At 43.8% G+C, this 21,783-nt stretch overlaps 2 protein-coding genes across 9 annotated transcripts in view; one reads left to right on the top strand and one right to left on the bottom strand.

Moving 5' to 3' along the window:
- The window catches only part of LOC308476475 (cilia- and flagella-associated protein 337-like), a 33,293-nt gene extending 13,487 nt beyond the window's left edge, over window positions 1-19,806 (top strand). For 2 of the 5 annotated variants that reach the window (XM_081004086.1, XM_081004087.1), the window contains 17 exons: window positions 3,269-3,371; window positions 3,461-3,612; window positions 5,866-5,968; window positions 6,182-6,288; window positions 6,424-6,503; window positions 6,605-6,659; window positions 9,215-9,260; window positions 9,564-9,623; window positions 10,919-11,081; window positions 12,340-12,435; window positions 13,393-13,451; window positions 13,955-14,096; window positions 14,920-14,959; window positions 15,043-15,131; window positions 16,016-16,200; window positions 16,918-17,018; window positions 17,110-17,687. In XM_081004086.1, coding sequence (XP_080860212.1) covers window positions 3,269-3,371; window positions 3,461-3,612; window positions 5,866-5,968; window positions 6,182-6,288; window positions 6,424-6,503; window positions 6,605-6,659; window positions 9,215-9,260; window positions 9,564-9,623; window positions 10,919-11,081; window positions 12,340-12,435; window positions 13,393-13,451; window positions 13,955-14,096; window positions 14,920-14,959; window positions 15,043-15,131; window positions 16,016-16,200; window positions 16,918-17,018; window positions 17,110-17,287 — 1,759 coding nt within the window. In that variant the 3' untranslated portion in view covers window positions 17,288-17,687. Of the gene's footprint in view, window positions 1-3,268; window positions 3,372-3,460; window positions 3,613-5,865; window positions 5,969-6,181; window positions 6,289-6,423; window positions 6,504-6,604; window positions 6,660-9,214; window positions 9,261-9,563; window positions 9,624-10,918; window positions 11,082-12,339; window positions 12,436-13,392; window positions 13,452-13,954; window positions 14,097-14,919; window positions 14,960-15,042; window positions 15,132-16,015; window positions 16,201-16,395; window positions 16,507-16,917; window positions 17,019-17,109; window positions 17,688-19,694 lie in introns of those variants that run through there. The other 3 variants (XR_013985915.1, XR_013985916.1, XR_013985917.1) reach the window with 3 other exon arrangements.
- The window catches only part of HSPH1 (heat shock protein family H (Hsp110) member 1), a gene marked incomplete at its 5' end in the record, with an annotated part of 48,123 nt that continues 44,180 nt past the window's right edge, over window positions 17,841-21,783 (bottom strand). For all 4 annotated transcript variants that reach the window (XM_081004098.1, XM_081004097.1, XM_081004096.1 and 1 more), the window contains 3 exons: window positions 17,841-18,702; window positions 19,883-20,044; window positions 21,513-21,632. In XM_081004098.1, the coding sequence (XP_080860224.1) occupies window positions 18,508-18,702; window positions 19,883-20,044; window positions 21,513-21,632 (477 nt within the window). In that variant the 3' untranslated portion in view covers window positions 17,841-18,507. The remainder of the gene's footprint in view (window positions 18,703-19,882; window positions 20,045-21,512; window positions 21,633-21,783) is intronic.

Genomic DNA, 21,783 nt, shown 5'->3' on the forward strand with positions numbered 1-21,783 from the left:
GCATTGCTGCAGCTGTTCTTATAAGGTTTGGTTAAACTCTTTGTGCCATTAGTTATAAACTATTATCATTTAGAACAAATAGATTGCTGTGATTTGTCTTCTGAAATACTGCATAGATGAACCACAGCTAGATCAATAAACTCTTAATGAATCCTAGAGTTTCCTGGGACGAGGGATGGATTGTTAAACCACTCTGCGAACTGTAACTCTGTGAGGGGGTCTCCTAGCAACACTCAGCACCCCTTAACAAACTATACTATACTATTGCATGGAGCCCGGACAGCCCCGTGGTTTTCTTCGGAGCTAAGGGTGATGAAACAATCGCTGAGACGGCTAGAGCGTCGGTGGCAGAAAACTCACTCCGAATCTGACCGGACACAGGTTAGAGCTCAACGTCGAGCCTACCAAGTGGCGATAGCGACGGCGAAGAAGACTTTCTTCACCACCTCTATTGCATCTGCAGAAAATAGTAGCAGGAGACTCTTTCAGGTGGTTCGCAATTTAATGGAACCACCTTTACCACCAGGGCCTTGCAAAGACCGCAAGATCTCCTGCAACGATTTTGCAAAGTTTTTTGCAGATAAAATCACTCATATTCGGAAGGAACTAGACACCACCGTGGGAGCAGGGCTGGGGCGGGAGAGTGCTAGAGCTCTGTCTGGTCAAGTTGCATGGAATCAATTTCAATCCGTTACCCCCGAGGATGTGGACAGGCTGCTTGGACGCGTGAAACCAACCACCTGTCTCCTTGATCCTTGCCCATCCTGGCTAATAAAAGCAAGCCGGGAAGGGCTGGGCGATGGGCTCTGCGGGGTGGTGAATGCTTCCCGCCATGAGGGAACATTCCCAGATCCGCTGAAAGAGGCGGTCATTAAACTGCTTCTTAAAAAACCATCTTTAGACCCGGCCAGTATGGCCAACTATCGCCCATTTGGATCCCTTCCAATCGGGATTCAGGCCTCATCATGGGACTGAAACTGCCTTGGTCGCGCTGGTTGATGATCTCCGGCGAGCTAGGGACAAAGGTGAGAGTTGTTTCCTAGTTCTGCTGGATCTCTCAGGGGCCTTTGATATAATTGACCATAACATCCTTCTGGACCGTCTAGAGGGGCTGGGAGCTGGGGGCACTCTTATACAGTGGTTTCGCTCCTTCCTCCTTGGCCGTGTTCAGAAAGTGGTGGTGGGGGATGAGTGTTCAGACCCCTGGGCCCTCACTTGTGGGGTGCCTCAGGGTTCCGTCCTCTCCCCCATGCTTTTTAACATCTATATGAAGCCGGTGGGAGAGATCATCAGGGGGTTTGGACTGGGTGTCCATCAATATGCAGATGATACCCAGCTCTACCTCTCTTTCAAATCAGAACCAGTGAAGGCGGTGAAGGTCCTGTGTGAGTGCCTGGAGGCGGTCGGAGGATGGATGGCGGCTAATGGATTGAAGTTGAATCCTGACAAGACAGAAGTACTGTTTTTGGGGGACAGGGGGCGGGCTGGTGTGGAGGACTCCCTGGTCCTGAATGGGGTAACTGTGCCCCTGAAGGACCAGGTGCGCAGCCTGGGAGTCATTTTGGACTCACAGCTGTCCATGGAGGCGCACGTCAATTCTGTATCCAGGGCAGCTGTCTACCAACTCCACCTGGTACGCAGGCTGAGACCCTACCTGCCCGCGGACTGTCTCGCCAGAGTGGTGCATGCTCTAGTTATCTCCCGCTTGGACTACTGCAATGCGCTCTACGTGGGGCTACCTTTGAAGGTGACTCAGAAACTACAACTAATCCAGAATGCGGCAGCTAGACTGGTGACTGGGGGCGGCCGCCGAGACCACATAACATGTCTTGAAAGACCTACATTGGCTCCCAGTATGTTTCCGAGCACAATTCAAAGTGCTGGTGTTGACCTTTAAAGCCCTAAACGGCCTCGGCCCAGTATACCTGAAGGAGCGGTCTCCACCCCCATCGTTCTGCCCGGACGCTGAGGTCCAGCGCCGTGGGCCTTCTGGCGGTTCCCTCATTGCGAGAAGCAAAACTACAGGGAACCAGGCAGAGGGCCTTCTCGGTAGTGGTGCCCGCCCTGTGGAACGCCCTCCCATCAGATGTCAAAGCGATAAATAACTACCTGACATTCAGAAGACATCTGAAGGCAGCCCTGTTCAGGGAAGTTTTTAATATGTGATATTTTAGTGTGTTTTTGGTTTCTATGGAAGCCGCCCAGAGTGGCTGGGGAAACCCAGCCAGATGGGCGGGGTACAAATAATAAATTATTATTATTATTATTATTATTATTATTATTATTATTATACAGGATGAGTTAGGAGGAGCCATGACTTTTTAAAGCAGTATGATACTGCTTTCAATGTTTAATGCTGGCAGAACCTTTGTATCAACATTCAGGCCTGTCTGCCAGAGGGTTATTGACCGTTATGGTGATTGAATCCAACTGGTGTCTTGACATTGCATGAAAATCTGAGGCAGGTAGAGTCAAGAACAAAATAATCACAGGTCATGCCCGCATGATACATGCAAAGCTCTCTTATACCACCTCAACAGTCAGGGCTTCCTGAAAAAGAATCCTGAGAATTGTAGTTGGTGAGTGTTCTACCCACTCTCAGCACTCTTCACAAACTACAGTTCCCATTATTCTTTATTTTTTTGGTGGTGGTTTAAGAACACTTAAAATGTATGATGTTCTCCACCTTCCCCCCCCCCCCTTTATTCCTAAGAGAGCCAGTGTGGTGTGGTGGTTAAGAGCGGTAGTCTCGTAATCTGGGGAACCGGGTTCATGTCTCCGCTCCTCCACATGCAGCTGCTGGGTGACCTTGGGCCAGTCACACTTCTCTGAAGTCTCTCAGCCCCACTCACCTCACAGAGTGTTTGTTGTGGGGGAGGAAGGGAAAGGAGAATGTTAGCCGCTTTGAGACTCCTTAGGGTGGTGATAAAGCGGGATATCAAATCCAAACTCTTTTCTTCTTCTAATGTAACCCTAATGTCTCAACAAATGAAACTGACCTATGGAAAACATAACTTGAAAAAAGAGACATTGTGCATACCTGTGTAAACCAAGAAAACTTTAATAAAAATATTTATTTCTTTTTTTAAAAAAAGTATGGTGTGGATGTGGCCACACTGCGCTAGCTCATCCATCTTTCTCACTTGGTACTACAATTCTCCCTCATTCGTATGTGTTTCAGGTACAGTAGTGCCAATGTTAATCCATCTCTTTTGTTTCATTATATGTTTGAAGCCGCTCAGTCTTTAATGTTCTGGTCCAATTGCAGAAGGCCAACAGGCATGCTCAGAGGCCACATGGCCCCTGTCTTCTATGTCCACATATCTGAAGAGGATAAAATATTCTCCATGTCAACAGACAACACAGTGAAGGTCTGTCTCTGTTTTTTGCATGCGCTGAGTTACACTTGTCACGTCTTCAGTACTTTCTCTTTAGCGTGTCTCAATTATTATTTTTGCAGATTTGGGATGTTGAGGACCAGACTTGCTTATTCACAGCCTGTTCAAAAAACAGTGGAATTAAAGGAGAGATTAGTGCTTGCCACTACATACCAGGCGTAAGATCGCTCTGCGTTGCCACGGATACACTGGCTATTCTCCATCTAAGACTACGGTAAAAAGAAGAAGAAGAAAGCAAACAGACCAGAACTCATGGTCTTAAAGCCAAACTAAGTGTTTAAATGCGTGTTCATGGATATGTTTATTTTGGAGAAAAAACTGCCATTGAGTCCCCAATCTGGAAAGTGTTTCTAATCTGGATTGGGGTCCCTTGCCAGTTTGCTGCTGAAAATCAGCCCATGCTTGACTTAGAATAATAGAATAATAGAATCTTAGGGTTGGAAGGGACCCTGAGGATCATCTAGTCCAACCCCCACAATGCAGGAATCTCAGCTAAAGCATCCATTACAGATGGCCATTCAAACTCTGCTTAAAAACCTCCAAGGAAGGAGAGTCCACCACCTCCGGAGGGAGTCTGTTCCACTGCTAAACAGCGCTTACTGTCACAAAGTTTTTGCAAATGTTTAGTCGGAATCTCATTTCTTCCAACTTGAAGCCTTTGGTTTGAGTCCCACCCTCCAGAGCAGGAGATGTTAGCAGGAAACCATGAATTTGGGGTGGGAGGGAGTAGCCAGGGGAAAAAATAATTTGACACCAGGAAACTAGTTTGAGGCCCATCCAAATTGGGGTCATTCTCTGAATTGGGAAAACTCTGTTTGCTTTTTCTCTAAAAGAAAAGCAGCATGATTACTCACATTTGTTTAATCACATGATGAACAACACATAGTACAGTGCTACCTCAGGTTACAGACGCTTCAGGTTACAGACTCCACTAACCCAGAAATAGTACCTCGGTTTAAGAACTTTGCTTCAGGATGAGAACAGAAATCGCGTGGTGGCGGCAGCAGGAGGCCCCATTAGCTAAAGTGGTGCTTCAGGTTAAGAACAGTTTCAGGTTAAGAACAGAACGGAGCTCTGGAACGAATTAAGTTCTTAACCCGAGGCACCACTATAGTCTGGCCCTTAAACATATAAGATCTGTATTTATGCAGGGGTGTAGCTAGCTGCTCTGGCACCTGGAGTGGCAGGGGCAGGACGATCCGCCCACGGGGGCGCCACGGCGATCCGCCCAGGGGGGTGGCACGGTGAGCTGCCCACAGCGTCCGCCTGGCAGACACAAGCCCTACGCTGCTGTTTCGGGCAGTGTGGAGCCCTGAGCCACCCTGCCACTCCCAGGAGAGCCGCGTGCCTCGGGCACACTGCAGGCCAGGCCCCGCGGCAAGTGCCGTGCCCCGCGGCGTGCCATTTTGTCACCCCCTCAGGGATGACGCCCTGGGGTAGACCGCACCCCCCGCTTCCCTCTTCCTACACCCCTGTATTTATGGAGAATGGAATACTAGAAACTGCTGCCAACAAGGGTTAATTTACAGAGATGAAAACATTAGGTAAAGGTACCCCTGCCCGTACGGGCCAGTCGTGTCTGACTCTAGGGTTGCGTGCTCATCTTGCTTAAGAGGCCAGGAGCCAGCGCTGTCCGGAGACACTTCCGGGTCACGTGGCCAGCATGACGAAGCTGCAGCTGGCGAGCCAGCACCAGTGCAGCACACGGAAACGCCATTTACCTTCCCGCTATAAAGCGGTCCCTATTTATCTACTTGCACTTAAGAGTGCTTTCGAACTGCTAGGTGGGCAGGAGCTGGGACCGAACGACGGGAGCTCACCCCGCCGCGGGGATTCGAACCGCCGACCATACGATCAGCAAGTCCTAGGCACTGAGGTTTTACCCACAGCGCCACCCGCGTCCCACATGAAAACATTACAAAGCCACAAAATGTTAAATTCCATGTTTAATTCAAACCTTTTAAATTTTTCTTTTTGATAATAATCTTGACGAGATCCCGGGGTGTTGTTGGACTGCAAAATATGGAGCACTGAGTTTAGGACTGGAAAAATGGAGAGAAGGATTGACAGATCCTTCCACCCCTAATCTTAATGCAAATTTTTATAATGGGCTAGTGCTACAAGCCCTTTAAGTACTCAACAGCACCCCTGCCAGCCCCAGATGAGGATATTTAGCTCAGCAGACACACCCCTGAACTTCAACTATATTCACATCAGGTGTGCATGCACACCTCCCTTGCTGTATAAGGGACAGGTGTCAGAACCTGATTTTTCCCAGGCTGATTCTCACTTAACATTAAGCAGCAAGACTTAATTAAGAAAAAAACCTCCCCACATTTCCCACATACTGCAATTCTAAATCAGTTCTGGAGAGTCTGCCATCCAGACAAGCCCGATACAGGTGTACTTACTGCTGTATTGATAGTTTGATCCTCACTTCTTTTGTTTTTTATTCTCCATAAGGAAGATTGCCTCCAGATCCTCACTTGGTTACTTCCCATAAGAAGCCAGTTTTGTGCTGCAAGTTCAACGAAGTGTTCAGGCATGTTGTGAGCTGCTGTGAGGGTTCTGTAAGTGAAACGATACTGTAAAATAGAACCAACTCCATGTATTTCCCAATGTGTAGCTGTTCCATTTTGACACATGTAGTTGAGTTTTTTGTGTTTGCTCTCTATGCATAGAACTGGACTAATTTTTACTTATTTCAAATGTGGGCCATTGAATCCTGACCATGGTGTTTATTCAGATGCTTTCCTATGTATGTGTGTGTGTGTGTTTTTAAGGTGGTCAAGGTGTGGGATTTTGATAGCGGAAAGCACTTATTTGAATTTGGCAATGCTCATGGTGGTTCTGCGGTAACCTGCCTCGCCTTCGATCCTAGCAGAAGAAGGTATGTTTCTAAATATGCCTTTTTTGGGGGGGGGACCCCCACTCTATATAAATTTTAGCTGTGTGTCCCCACCCCTGGCACACAAGTATCTACGCAGGTGGAATAAACGATGCATTTATTTCATTCACGTTCTAGACTAATCACAGGAGGACGAGATGGTTGTTTGAATGTATGGAATTACAATAATGGGCATTGCTTGCACACGTTGAAAAGAGGTAAGCAGCATGCTGACGCAAACGGCCAAAAAAATGTTACGTCTGTAGAAAACTCATACGACTTGGATGTTGCAACGCTGCTGTGTTTTTCTTACCTGCAGAAGACAAAAGTGACGAAGTCTGTGACTGCACCTATGTGGAAGTCAACAAAAACAAGTAAGCAATGCAGACCATAACCAGATATTGCCATTGAAGGGTGACAACTTAGGGAAGAGGTGCTTAATTTATTTATATTAAGGTGCATTTCTCTTCTCCATATGGCATTCTGAGAATATGACATGTATCTTTGTCACCTAAATTGTGCCCCCCCCATGAGTGTTCCACAAAATATCCTTGCTGTAAGGATGAAATATACTCGGAGTCCTGTAGTAATTTCATGCTCTTTATTGCAGCTTGTAAGACAGTGATTGAATTGCCCGCCAAACCTCTGGCTTTTATATACATTATTTACACAATGAGTCCCGTCTGATTGGCTGATTCTGCTTCCCTCCTGGAGCCTGATTGGTCTTTTCCTGCAAGCCAATCCATTGTTGCATTCTACTATCCTACCAGCCTAATAGGCTGATTAACTTCCTCCTGGAGCCTGATTGGTCTTTTCTTGCAAGCCAATCAGTTGTTGCATTCAAGGATCCTACTTGCTTATTGTTCTAGGATCCAAGCTTAGTGCATAACAAAGGACTTCTTCGCCTTATACTGAATGAGACCATTGATGGTGGCTCCTCTGCCTTTCAGGGTTGGCCTTTCCCACTTTCCTGCTACCTCAAATGCTTTTTAGTTTTTAGGCAAGGAATGCTAAGGGTCGAATGTGCAGCCTTCTGCAATGCAGAGCCTATGCTGTCACACTGAGCTATGGGGCTTCCTTTGGATTGCAAAGGCATTTGATCGCGTATGAATACATACAATAGTACTGCCAGGATAAAAGAATACTAACACCTTGGGTGCCTTTAGCAGGTGTTTAATATGTAGAGATTAGCTGGTAATGCTTTGAATGGCATGGAGCCAAATGTGGTCACCTGCTAATTCATGCAGATCAAAAGCCATTTATAAAGGGGATACCTAGAGAGACCTGCTCAGAAGTTGTCAGACAGAATGCACACTGACACATTCCCTACTTGCTAAAGACCAGATCAGGTAAAGAGTTGTTGCAATATTTGTGTGTGGAATTCCTTGCGGCTTGGTTCCGCGACGGGGTGAGCTCCCGTTGCTCAGTCCCAGCTCCTGCCCACCTAGCAGTTTGAAAGCACGTCAAAGTGCAAGTAGATAAATAGGTACCGCTCCGGTGGGAAGGTAAACGGTGTTTCTGTGCGCTGCTCTGGTTCGCCAGAAGCGGTTTAGTCGTGCTGGCCACATGAGCTGGAAGCTGTATGCCAGCTCCCTCGGCCAATAAAGCGAGATGAGCGCCGCAACCCCAGAGTCGGTCACGACTGGACCTAACGGTCAGGGGTATCTTTACCTTTACCTTGCTAGTGGGTATATACTATGCAACTGTAAAAAAAAAAAGTACTTCCAATTCCATTTCCATCCCAGAAGGATACCATGGTCACTGATATCAAAAGGTCCAGCAGAACCATCATGCTCCCCCTATCCAATTCTCAGCACAAATCATTCACCAAGGTGACCAAAGCTATCTCAGTCCCATAATCAGGCCTGAAATGGATCTAGATCCATCTGTCTCCTCCAAAAAAACCCCTGGAGCTGAGATATTAGAAACTGCCCCCTTTTTTAAGAGCCAGGAAGGGCAAGGATTTAGTACACGTGTTATGTACTGAGTTGAATAAGATCCAAAATGCAGTAGTGTGATTGGTCCTAGAACAATAGGGTCCAGAATGCAGCAGTCTGATTGGTCTACAGGAGCCACCTAATCCAGCTCCGGGTGGAAGTGAATCCTCAACCTGATTGGCCTACAGGAGAATCCCGGAATTAGCCAATCACGTGGGGCCCATTGTGTAAATAATGTATATAAAGCAGACATTCTGGGGTAACTTCCATTCCTCCTCACCACTATGAGCTGAATAAAGAGCATGTAATCCACTCTCGACTCCGAGTATATTTCAACACGTTTGGTAGCTCTCACCTTTTCAAAGATTCTGTCCACATCCTCAGGCTGGACAAATGGAAAAGTTTCCATTAACACTGGACAAGCAGAGGCTAAAGGGACATCCATCTTCTAGAATCTCATGTTGCCAATTTGGCGAAAGGCCATAGCTTAGTGGCAGAACCTCTGATTTGAGTTTTTAGTTATTTGTTAAAATATTTATGAACCAGACTTTTTCATGGGGAATATAATGGGGGGGGGGGATATAATGCATGCAGAAAGTCCCAGGTTCAACCCCAAACATCTCCAGGTAAGGCTGGGAGAGACCCCAGCCTAAAAAACCTGGGAAGCTGCTGCCAGTCAGTGCAGACAATACTAAGCTGCATGGACAAATGATCTGACTTAGTTTGAGGGAGTGTCCTCTGTTCCTGTGCCTTGAAACAGACCCTAACCAAATTGGGTTGTGATATTTCTAGAATATGATCCAATTATATATGTAGGGTTGTCATATTCCCAAAAGTGAAAATCAGGACAAAGTTGAGCTGGGGGGGGGGGTGCTTTTTAAAAAGTTTTTAAAAAGAAATCCGGGTTTTCCCGAACATTCAGCAAAAAACCGCCTGGATGTATGGCAGCCCTAAATATACATGTAACATTTGTTTGCTAACTCTTCTTCCAGGTACATCGTAGGTGTTGGATGGGATCGAAGGATAAACTTGTTTTATGTAAGTAGCAAAAGTGCACATGAAAAGCATTTTGATACGGTATCATAATTCATTATTGAAATGTCACATTGTGCCAAAGCACTGGGGTAGAAAATAGGTGGGGAAGATATTGAGCCTGGCCAATGGGATGGTAGAATTAAGGCCAAACTCTCTTTTTGCACATCTGGCTAACAACATTGGTGTCAGAGTCAAAAAGGGGAGGAACAAGCAGAAACAGAATCTTTGTCATAAACTTATAAAACACATATATATCCTTATGTTCACACATATGTATCTTTTTGTTTGGATGGATGTATGTTGCAGGATTCCACAGAAAACTTTCATCACTTTCAGAAACCTCAAGCCCACTGGCAGGATGATATAGTAAGATTCCACCTTGGCCTTCTTCAAATCTAAATGCCTTTTTTGTATACTTCGAAAACTCTTTATTGATGCTGAGCACATGTATGGTGTTTGATATGTAGAATTTCATATAGGTGGTATGCAGTGCAGTCTGAAGCAGGTGGAGTTCTTTTCAGCTCACTGGAACTTAACCTCTGCCTTAGTAAGTCCAGAATGGCCTTACCGGGAGGCCCGGCCAGATGGGCAGGGTATAAGTAATAAATTATTATTATTATTATTAGATTAATTTATTGATGCCTTTGAATAGTATGCATGGAACTAGTTATGCTGGATTATAAAACTGTAGGACTCAAGTACATTAGTAAAAAACAGTGTTTTGAATGCATTATAAACATGCAACACCAGATGGTGCTGTAGAGCACAAAATTTGTCTATGCAATTTTACATAGCGTTTCCCCCCTTTTTTCTATGATTTATAACTTTTTATAGTGTTTTTCCCCCTGTGTGTAGATCCACTCTAAGACTAGCATTGGATGAACCGGACAATTTTAGTTTCTGCCTGGTTCTCTTTTTTTCCAGCCTTTAAGTTCACTTCTCTCCATTTCCATATCAGTATGCAATTTTTTTTAAAAAAGTATGCATGAAAATTCAAATGTATTTTGATTGCATTTCATTTAATATATGCTTTTCTGTATGGAATTTTCTCTCTAATATACACACATTTTTGCAAACAATTTCCTGTAACATAAAGCATTTAAAACTTTACTTTCACTAATATAATCATTTTTATGAGCACTTTCCCATTTGCATTGCAAAATCAGGAGACTTGCAAACTAGGAAGTATGCCTGTATTTTAGTTTGCACATCTGTTCGGGAAGTGCAAAATGATTTCTCCCACATCCCCAGTAGAGACCAAATGACTACTGTTTGTTTTTCTGTGAAGGAGGACCCAATAAGGGGGATATTCTGTAGCTTACTATTTTCTGTGAACGTGCATGAGCTGCTGAGCTTCAGCAAATTCCATGGGCATATTATGAGCTCAATATAACCCAGAAGTCCTGTGCATTCTAAGGGGTAAAAGTTGGTCTGCCAGAAGTTTCTACCTTATCTTTTATGAAGACTTGTTCTCGATTGGGGGGGATGGACATGTAGCAGCAATATTGACATTTGAGGCTTTGTGGTTGACCACAGTTCAGTCTTATGTGGTGCCAGTTTGCAGGGCTTGAACTGCCCATTGATTGATACATGAAGTACAGCTCCGAAGCGACAAACACAAAGGAGAACCAGCACTGTTTTTTTCACTCCCTCTCTCCCAGAACCGGGGACACAAAGAGGATATTTTGTGCATTGCTCAGTGCCCACCTACTCTCCTTGCAACCTCAAGTTATGATGGTGAAATTATTGTTTGGAATATGATGTCGGGTCACATATGTCATAAATTCCACACTTCAGTTGCCGCTGCCTCTGTTAGTACCAAATGTAAGTTCACTCATCTAAAAAAATACTGCAGAAAACAGATTCACCCTTTATCCAGGACTACTATGTCTGAATGAATCAATCTGTATGAATCATTGCCTGTGGAACTGAATAGACATGGAAAACATGGAAGTTGAAAGGTGAAGCCCATCCCAAGTTGTTTTATTGGCTAACAGGCCTGGTATGGTTGAGAGAGACACCAGTTTCTACCCCACAAGGATGTGATGTAGCCAGCTCAGTATAATGACAGTTGCTGTTTTTTACAACTTTCCACTTGTAATTCGTCACCTCCCAATTTGCGGATGGGTGGGCAGGAAGTGACCCTGCATCTTCAGTTAAGGTCTGAAGTCTCTAATATAGTACTAGTCCCTCACAGCCCCCCTCCCTTGCAAATAGTATTGTGATTGTGAGCAGATGTCTTGGTGTACAGCTCTTATTATCTTGAAATAAGGACTTTTAAACAACCATCCCTGTCCCATTTGTTATGCAGATGTTATTTGAGTTGCTATAGTACAAACAACTGTTTGGTCTGTGGCAACTCTGCATGCATTGATAGGGTCAGGTTGAAAGCCATAAGGAAATAAACATTGCTACATTTCGGTGACCCCCCTGGAGCAGATTTTGGGGGCACGCAAGGAGAGAAAGGGCAACTCCAGTTGTGTGAATGAAATGCAACTTGCATATTGTCGGATGCAACACTTAAATTAATTTTTTTTAAGATTACATTTAGTTTTTAGTCAGTTGGCAGACTGAAAGCCTGACAAAACAGCCATGTATTTACAGTGGTACCTTGGGTTACATACGCTTCACGTTACATACGCTTCAGGTTACAGACTCTGCTAACCCAGAAATAGTGCTTCAGGTTAAGAACTTTGCTTCAGGATGAGAACAGAAATTGTGCTCCGGCCGTGCAGCGGCAGCAGGAGGCCCCATTAGCTAAAGTGGTGCTTCAGGTTAAGAACAGTTTCAGGTTAAGAACAGACCTCCAGAACGAATTAAGTACTTAACCCGAGGTAGCACTATATACATTTCAGAGTTCAACCTAGCAAAACACCTTTTATCTACTCAATGGTAAGAGGGGGTTTGGAATGAAGCATCTGAAATCCACGAGAGTGGAAATGTAAATGTAAACATCAGGAAAGTTAATGGCAGCAGTGCTTGCATGCAAATTGTGCCTTTTGACTGTAGCTTAATGAAAGTATTTGAATATTTAATGGCGTTTCCTTTGAAGGAGCAAGTCTTCTCTTTTTGTCCTCCCCAGCTGTCGATGCAAGTGTTAGCCGCGTAATCTTTCTAAAGACCCGGGCGGTGAAATTTGAATCGGCTGCAGCCTCGCTTGTTTCCAATGGGCCGCAAGGTAAGATGGATGAAATGTTGGTTGGTGTTGTAGCCTATCAAAACTCTAGGCAACCAAACTAACACAGTCAGTCAAAATCATCAAGGGGTTGGAGCAACTCCCCTATGGGGAAAGGGCTTGTGCAGCCTCTTGTACAAGTGGAAGCATCTAGAACAGGAGTGGGGGTCCTTTGGCCCTCCAGATGTGGCTGAACTGCAATTCCTGTCAGCCCCAGCAGGCATGGCCCATGGCCAGAGACTATGGGAGCTTTGGTTCAGCGACATCCGCAGGCCAAAGATTTGCCTGTCAACAACACTGCAGAAGCCCTTGCACACGCCTTTGCAGAGCAGGAAGTAATTGCCATGCTGATTTCTAAGGTAACAAAGCTGCGCATGGTGCTAGGATCCTGAAGGAAGGGTACCTGGAAGAGATAAGAGGCCTGAGGCTTAGGGACAGTGGAGCAGGGGCCAAGGAGGGCATAAGGTCTGGGCCTTGACATCCTGCGCCTTTTAAACATTGTATAGAAGTGTGATCTACCAACTGGATTTTGTCATCACTGTTGTACTATCCTGGGGTGCTGAATTTCAGGCATCGATTTCAATTACTACGTTCTTCTGGTTTAGTCCTAATGCAACCAAGACTGACAGACTGGATTTCTTTCATTGTTATTTCCTGTTAGTGTAAATTGTTGGCCTCAAAAAAGTCACCAGAGATTCTCCCTGTGTCCCATACATAATCCAGTGGTCTCTGATTTGGAGAGATGTTATGTAGGACTGCTTGTAATCATCATTACAAATCCCGCTGGCTACATGATGATTACTCAAATGTTAAGAGCCACTTCAAGCCACACGTTCGGTGTGGCACTGTAGTTTTGTGAACCGGCCTTCAGACATTTCTGCTCTCCCGAATGCTTTGTTGCCACAAAAGTATTCTTCTGCTTTGATACTGGCTTGTCCCTTCTTGTTACCATTTTTTCAGGCCATCTGTATTTCTGGAGCCTGCGCACTGGGGATCCACTTATAGCAAGTTTTGCACCTGTAAGTTTCGCAGATGGGAAGTTGCCAAAATGTTTGCTGGGGTGTTCTGTGTTTAATTGCAGCAAAGGCTTAACAGCCTCTGTTTGAATGTATTGTGAGCTGAAATGCTTGTGTGATATATGTAGCCCAAAGCCACAACCATGTTAGTTAATCACATATGACCCCATGTACAAATTGCAATTAACACCAGCTTCCCAGGTGGTGTAAATCAGGGGCAGCGATTTGGCAGCCCACGGGCTAGGTGTAACTCAAGGCTGGCTTGCTGCAATGCACTTTATGTGGGGCTGCCCTTGGGTGCCACAATTGTGGTGACTGTGGTTGATGGGAGTTGTAGTCCAAAACATCTGGAGGGTGCACGGTTGGGGAAAGCTGTGCTAGATGATGACAACTTCAGGACACCTAGATTGTTCTGGCATGGAGATTGAAGCTCCCCTCCCATTAGAATAGAGAAGTTATGTAACTGTGTTAACTAACAACGTGGTTTGCATCAATGTGTGTTGCAGTCAAGAGGGAAATCCTTGATTACCGGCATTGCCGTGACTGCTGATGATTCATATTTGTATGCTGCCGATGAGGATGGATACGTGTATGTCCATGACATCAAAGATTATGCTCTTCAGGATCCAGAACAAGAAGCACCAAAGTGTATGTCTACATGTACATTTTACTTCCAGTAGAAACGTTTAGCATCTCTGCTTTTGAGTTATAGATTGACAGCACAAATGCACATGTGTACTTAAAAGCAAGTCCAGTTGGACTCAGTGAGTTGCAATATCATTTAAGGTAAAGGGACCCCTGACCATTAGGTCCAGTCATGACCGACTCTGGGGTTGCGGCACTCATCTTGCTTTATTGGCCGAGGTAGTCAGCGTACAGCTTTCGGGTCATGTGGCCAGCATGACTAAGCCGCTTCTGGCAAACCAAAGCAGCACATGGAAATGCTGTTTACCTTCCCGCCGGAGCGGTCCCTATTTATCTACTTGACGTGCTTTCGTACTGCTAGGTTGGCAGAAGCAGGGACCGAACAACAGGAGCTCACTCCGTCACGGGGATTCGAACTGTCGACCTTCTGATCGGCAAGTCCTAGGCTCTGTGGTTTAACCCACAGCGCCACCCGCGTCCCTGCAATATCATTTACCTGGGAGTAAATCCAATTGAAATCAATGGTGTTTACTTCTGAGTAGACATGTATAGGATTGCCCTTCATGTGACTTCAAACACACCTCACTGTTTTTGTATGTTAGTACATGCTGTAATGTATGTTTTATCCATGAACTTAGGCTGGATCTAGACACATCAAAAAAGCGTTTCAGAAAAACGTGTTGTGAACTTCATAAAGGGAAAACACATGGCCGAAGGACAGGACTCCACAGCTCCATCTGGTGGCACAGTGTTATAACACACATAAAGCTCTTTTTCTTTACTAATGTAGCTGAGTCCTGTGTTCTATTCCTTTCTGTTGCCACAGATGTGAACCACTGGAGAGCTCATTTGAATCTGGTTCCATCGTAAGTATTGGCTTAACCTTTAACAAAAAATAAGTTGTGCACATGGGTTTCTAACTGGTTGTCCTCTCTGGCTTGACAAATAGGTTAGAAGTTATAGATGAAGAGAACATCCTGCTATCCTGTTCAACTGATCGTACTGTTCGGTTGTGGAGCCTGGATGGAGAATACATTGGTAAATGGCACATGCACAAAACACAAGGACCATATTACTCATTTAAGAGGAACTGACAGCTTTGTGTAGGAATGCACCCTAACATAGACGGTTGACACATTAACATTTACTAGGGCTCCAGTGAGCACCCACTCTCGGTGTTTGAAGCTGTGCACATGCAAATGTAGCTGCATCTGCCCTGCAGTTTATTGAGAAATACTGCTTTTTGATATGTTTTCTCCTTGAACTTCTGTCGGACTTGAAAACTTAAGCCATGTGCCCACTGCAATTAAGCTGAGGTGTGTACATTTGAGACAGTAATTGCACATGCGCAGATGACAGGACATGCACAGGTGACAGCTTCATGAATTAAGAGTTGGAAGGGATGCAGCTTCCAGGAATGTGGGTGAAGACATTTCTGTCCTCTCTCTGGTGCCTACAACATTGTGCAACTTGAAACGCGGGGTGGTGGATTTTGCTTCTCAAATGTCCACATTCTAAGGTATTGCAGCAGGTTGTTGGTTAAGCCGCTCTGAAGCAGCAGTTACTCACACACACAACTGCTGTGTGCAAAGGGGTAAGCATCCAACCTGCCCATGACTCCTGTAGGTGCATTCCTCATCCCTATGTTATCATGAGTTGTTTTGGAACAGCTTGCCCTAGGACTCCATCTCTGGGTGTGCATCACTGGAGAAGACCAAAGAGCTTGCAATAAAAGAGAAATGGAAGCTACTGCTATTTGACCAACATCCTGTTTAAGAAATACAATGGCCCTGGGTTCATAAGTAATATTTCTTTTTAGAAATGCTCTCTGCAGCCTCAAGTTACTGAAGGAGCTACTTCCATCGCATGCTGTTTCTTCCGTTACACTTGTTTAGGGGTTCCTTTCCTTTCTCTCCCCACAGGAACCTTTGGCCAAGCAGAACCTTGGGAAATTTTTACCCCATCCTCCTGGAAACATCCCATGGTTCCTTATGAAATCCTCATTGATCCTCAAAGTATGCCCATTCACCCCGTGCTAGAAGGCAAGCCCTCCGATCTGCAGCTCCCAGAGCAAGAGAAGAGAACTCAGGATGCTGTCACACCTAAGGTTCGTGTGTCAACTGCAGTGGTGCCATGAGCTACATCCTGCCCCCACCAGTTTCTCATGTATGCCTTTGTCTGTGTTATGAAAGCACTGCTAGTCAATGCAAAATGAGCAAATTGAAATGTTTTATTTTCCTGCAACTCCAGCAATTGTTGCTGGGGCAATGTTTCTGTTAAGGTCCTGCTTTTTCCTTTGAAGGGAGCAATCCTATGGTCCTTGGGATGGTTCTCTAGGCCCAGATGATTTTGCAGATTTCCCTTTCTGATGGCAGAGAGAGTGAGAAAGCAAAGAATTCTGGGAGCATATAAGGTACAGTAAGATAAGCACAAAGAAATTCTAAAGCAGCCATGACCACACCTTGCCATTCAGTAGATGCTAAATGCACCTCTCTGGCCTATTAAAATTAATATGTAAATCCAGGAGGGAGGAAAAGCCTGTTAAATGTGTACCATGCTGAAATAGCAACTTAAAAGGCGGATTTTGGCAATGAAACCTTGGAGAATGATTTAACAGTGTGCAAAGTACAGAATGGAAATGGCTGCCATCTGATTGGGTACCAGCCTTATGCCATCTGCTTCAGTATGGATTGTCCAACATAGCAGCTCCCAAAACTTCCATGGCGGAAGATTCAAGAGCAGCAGCAGCACCGGCTGCTATTGCTATTCTAACAGCAGTTAAGGTGTATGAATAATGCAGTGGCTGTTCTTCTGCTTTCGGCAGGAAGCAATCTCTAATCCCCGGCTCTCCCCGGCTCCAGTTACCAGCAAGGACATTCAAGATGAAATTAGCAAGCGTCTTTATGCAAACACTTCAAGCAGGAGGTAAGCGGGAAGCCCAGGCTGGCAAGTAAATTGACAGCATTTCCAGAGAGTTTTCTCTTCCCACCTGCAACTTCCTTTCCCCACCCCCTAGGTTGAAGCATGAGCGATCCAAGCCTTTAAACAGACGGGTTAGCCACGGGGGACCCAACACTTACCGCACAATCAACTATTATGAAATTGACAGTTTCCCAGGAAACTGCCGGAAGCCTGATTTGTCTGTTCTTGGTACAGACATTTTCAGTGCTAATTACAAAGGAGCAGCCGAGTAGCAAGAAACTGAGCCCGTCATTTGCCAAGTCACTGGAACCAAGGCCTGCTTAAAAGTCCTGGTGTAATTTCTTCTGCTGGACTATTCCCCACCCTTCAGCTGAAATAGTGCTTAATAAGCTAAACTTGCAAAGAATTTTCCTGACCAAAATCCTCCTCTTTAAAGCTAACAGTGTTGCTGTTCTGTTGTCTCATCTCACTGATACATATCTCTGCTCAAACGGACGACAAAAACATTGATAGCCAGTATGACGCAAACTAGAGTTTAGCAGGTATGTTTCACTTTTCTTTTTACTGTGAGAGAGACTTAAAGGCTTAATTCTTCCACTGAAAACTGTTGGCGTTGGGTCTAGGTTCAAGTCATAATTTGGGTAGATGCATGGAAAATCAGTGAGATTTAAGTTAGACATGGCTAATTTACACCCTTGTGGTTTCATACTTGAACTGGAGGCTACATCCAGTCCACTGAGCCGTAAGTATTTAATTTTTTTATTCAGAAAGTATTTATGTGCTACTAACAGGTAGTAACATAAAACCAACACTGTAAAGAACTAGACCATTTCAATGAACTTTATTAAAGCTCACTAAAGGCACCACAAGAACTTACAACAGGATCAGTTTAACCTTCATTCAGTTTTTTCACACATGAAAGCGACTTGTTGAGCAAGAGACTGAACTTAAGCAATTCTGCATGCTGCTTCACATATTCCTTCTAATTTTTTAGTCTAGCAAATATTATGGACAATGGGTACAAAGAACATTTTCTTTTAAGTTTTGGTTTTCGTGTATGCCTTTGACTGAATGTGTTTTGCCAGTGGAAGAAACGTATCAAAAATGGAGAAGAAAGGAAAAACTACCTTGGTGTCTACAAAAGCTCTAGCTGCAACCCTTTCAAAAGGAGCAATACCTTTTGTAACATTCCCTTGATATTAAGTAGCTTTAACTGATTACAAAAGGTTAAATTCCCGCACAGAAGATTTTGTTAAGTGTTCACAATTCCACAGGAATCTGAAAGTTACCAAGGCAATTTTCCTTTTAGGATTATCATGATCTCAACTTCTACCGTTTCAATATATTCGTTCCCCAAATAATATAACAGAACTCAAAACTCTTTAAAACAAATTATAAATACCTCCCCTCAAACATTACATTCCCCCCATATCACATAATACATCTGAAGTCTTTTCTCATGATGAAGGCTGCTCATTGAAATGCATTGGGTCTAGTCGAGGTCCATGTTAACTGGGCTCTCGTTTATGTGACAGTCGCCATTTTGCTGCACTGTCTCAATGTTCTTAATCTCTTCCAGCTCTTCGTTTTTATGATTAGGCGATGGTTCTGGTGGCGCTTCCTGTTTGGGAGAGTCTACCTTTGGCTTGGGTTGGGTTACAATGGGCTCACACAAGCTGTGCAGCTCCTAAAACAAAAAATCCCAAAAATTATATTGATGCAGTTGACCAGTATGTATAAACTACTGCCTTATTTTAGCTCAGTCACCCTGACACGCTTGAAAAACAACCACTCTGTTTAGGCCAGAAACTAATTTATTGCGATAACCTGGCTGATGGCAGAAAAATGCAGCCCTGCATCTCCTCTCCTGCTTCCCATAACATCTAGTAATACAAAGTGCATCAAAGATGTCACCATTCTCAAAACCTTCCCACTCCCAGAAGTGGCAGCCAATAAGTGCAGAGAGGAAAGGATGCATCTTTAATCCTATGCCGTGTATCAGCAATGGGGAACCTATGGCCCTCGTGATTCTGTTGGATCTTCCATCAGCCGCCAGCCAACATAGCCAGGGATGTTGTAAGAAGGTGAAGGGTTTCTGGGAATTGATATATAATGAGTTGAAAAAGATGTTGAAATATACATTTGTTAAGAAACCAGAGGCCTTTCTTTTAGGAATAGTAGGAAATGAGATAAATAGAAAGGACTGTAAACTTTTCCAATACGCAGTAACTGCAGCGAGAATACTACTGGCCCAAAAATGGAAACAGGAACAACTACCGACGTTAGAAGAATGGAGAATGAAACTGATGGACTATGCAGAATTAGATAAACTAACGGGGAAGATCAGATATCTATGCGACCAAAAGTTCATCGAAGATTGGGGGAAATTCTCAGATTATTTGAAATGTATATGTGATGAGCAAACAACGCTAGTGGGATTTCAAAAAGCTCTGTGAATATTTAAGGAATATTGTGTTGAAGAAAAATAAGAGGGTGAAGGTATATAAAATGCAATATTAAAAATTAGGAAATGTGTAATTAAAAAAATGAATAATGGATGATTGTTAGAGAGGCTGAAGGAAGTCCAAAAGAGAAAATATGTGATAAATTTAGATTGGATATTATAAATGTATGTTGGAAAATTAATAAAAATTATTTATAAAAAAAACAAAAACATAGCCAGGGATGATGGAAGTTGTAATCCAGCGACGTCTGGAAGGCCCCAGCCCTGCAATATCTCAACATCTATGCCTGCATTAGATCATCCTGCTCTCCCCCCTTTGTCTTCAAAATGAACTTCACCTAGGCTCGTCTATCCTGGGAGATGAACCATCAGAAAGTGTTTCTGTGCCATGATTAACACTTACCCTCAGCTTTCCTTTGATCTCATTCACACGCACGACAGGATCCTGATCTAGACTTTGCTTTGCTTGGGCGTTCCGAATGTTGTGTAGCCATTCCATTGTGTCACGGACACATTTTTCTACTTTGTTGATCTCAGTTTCGTCAATATGGAGGTACTTTTCATTCTGAAACACAGAATAATGCAGTACATTGGAGATTATGTTTTCCCTGGCATCCTCAAGCTGATGAACAAGTAATATCCTATATCTGATGCTTAACCTAGGATGTCAGTTATGAACCTTGGTTCCCGACAACCAAGAACGCTGAAGTAAGTGTTCTGGTTTTCAAACGCTTTTCGTAAGCTGAACGTCTGATGTGGCTGTCGGCTATTGTTTCGGCTAAAGGTTGCCAATCCCTGAACTAAGTGCTGCTTTGCATAATCCCCTCAAACGGGATAAACAGGAAAGTGTGAATAATGAGCGCTTCCTCTTCTCCCATTTTGGGACTCATGTAAAGAGGGGAGTTGTGTGTCTGGCCCACATTGTGTGAAAACTACTCTAAGATCTGGCAAATACATGGCCAATGGTCTTCCTTACATTTTACACCCTCCTATGTAAGAAACAAGATTGGGCTATATAACCATTTATGGTGAAATATAAATTATCAGTTATTGGCTATATATAAAAGTACAGAAAGATTCATGCCTGAACTCTGCACTTCGCTAAAAATCATGCAAGGGATAATGGGTATATGATCAGTCAGTGAGTTTTCTGAGGTTACTCTGGGCCAGCTCTGCCAAAAGATTGCCAAACTCTCAACTAGAAAGGATTTATGATGCTGACATACAAGTTACATCAGGCAGCCAATATTTGATTCAAACATTTTCCCTTGTTTGTTTCTAATTTTTGGTTGACCAGGTGTGTGTGTGTGTGTGTGTAATAATTCTGCTGGGGGGAAGCCTTTAAGATTAATTATTTCCGAAATAAAAAGGAATTCATATTGCATTAAGATTAGTTTGTGATAATGACAGTTTTGGAAGGAAGATATGGGGAATTTGCTTTATGACAAAATATGATGTCTTCATGAAGCTGGAAAATTTTGATGGGACATGGAAATTAAATAAAAATGCTTATCTGGCCTTAAAACCATACTGAATTTTTGGCCATTACCAAATAAAATCAAATATATTATTCATGTGGAAGACTGGTTTGTTGTCTTCAACTTTGCAGTTTTTGCTGGGCTAGTGGCTGAATGAAAATCACCATATAAGAAAGGTATCTCAGAGGTTTCCCCAAATGTTTTGGACTACAACTCCCATCAGTTGTGGGCCCAACTTTCTCTTATTAGATATCAGGCAGCCACCATTCTCACCAAGTTTCAGATAGGCTAAAATGGTTTTATTTCAGGAGACCTTTTGGACCATAAATGCTGCTCTAATATCTTATTTTTTTAAATGCTTTAATCTATGTCTTAATTGTTGCGCATTGCAGCTTTTAATTCTTGCATCCAGCTTTGTGGGTGTACATTTTTTACAAACATATTTATAATTCTAAGTTATTAGCTGCTTTGAAGACTAGTCAAAAAGTGGGATATAAATCAACTGAACAAGTAGCAACAACACATCAAATTCGCTCTCAGTGATATCACACATACCTTCTTCCTGTATTCGTCAGTAATCTTGGCATAGTTTTGTGCTTTATGCTGCAACTCATCCAGCAAGCTTGGTCGTTCCTCTGCTTCTTGATACCTTGCTTCAATGGGAGTCCCAAATTTCTAGAGAGACCAGAATGATTCACCATACATTCAAGGAAACATTTGGATGGCTTATCTACCACCTCAAATGCCTACGAAAAGGTATTTGGCCCCTTGCACTGGATCTTCCTGCCCCCTAAAGTCTCTTCTAACTCCCCCCAAATCTAATAAA

Source organism: Podarcis pityusensis, assembly GCF_964106645.2.
Source record: "Podarcis pityusensis genome assembly, chromosome: 4".
NCBI lineage: Eukaryota > Metazoa > Chordata > Lepidosauria > Squamata > Lacertidae > Podarcis > Podarcis pityusensis.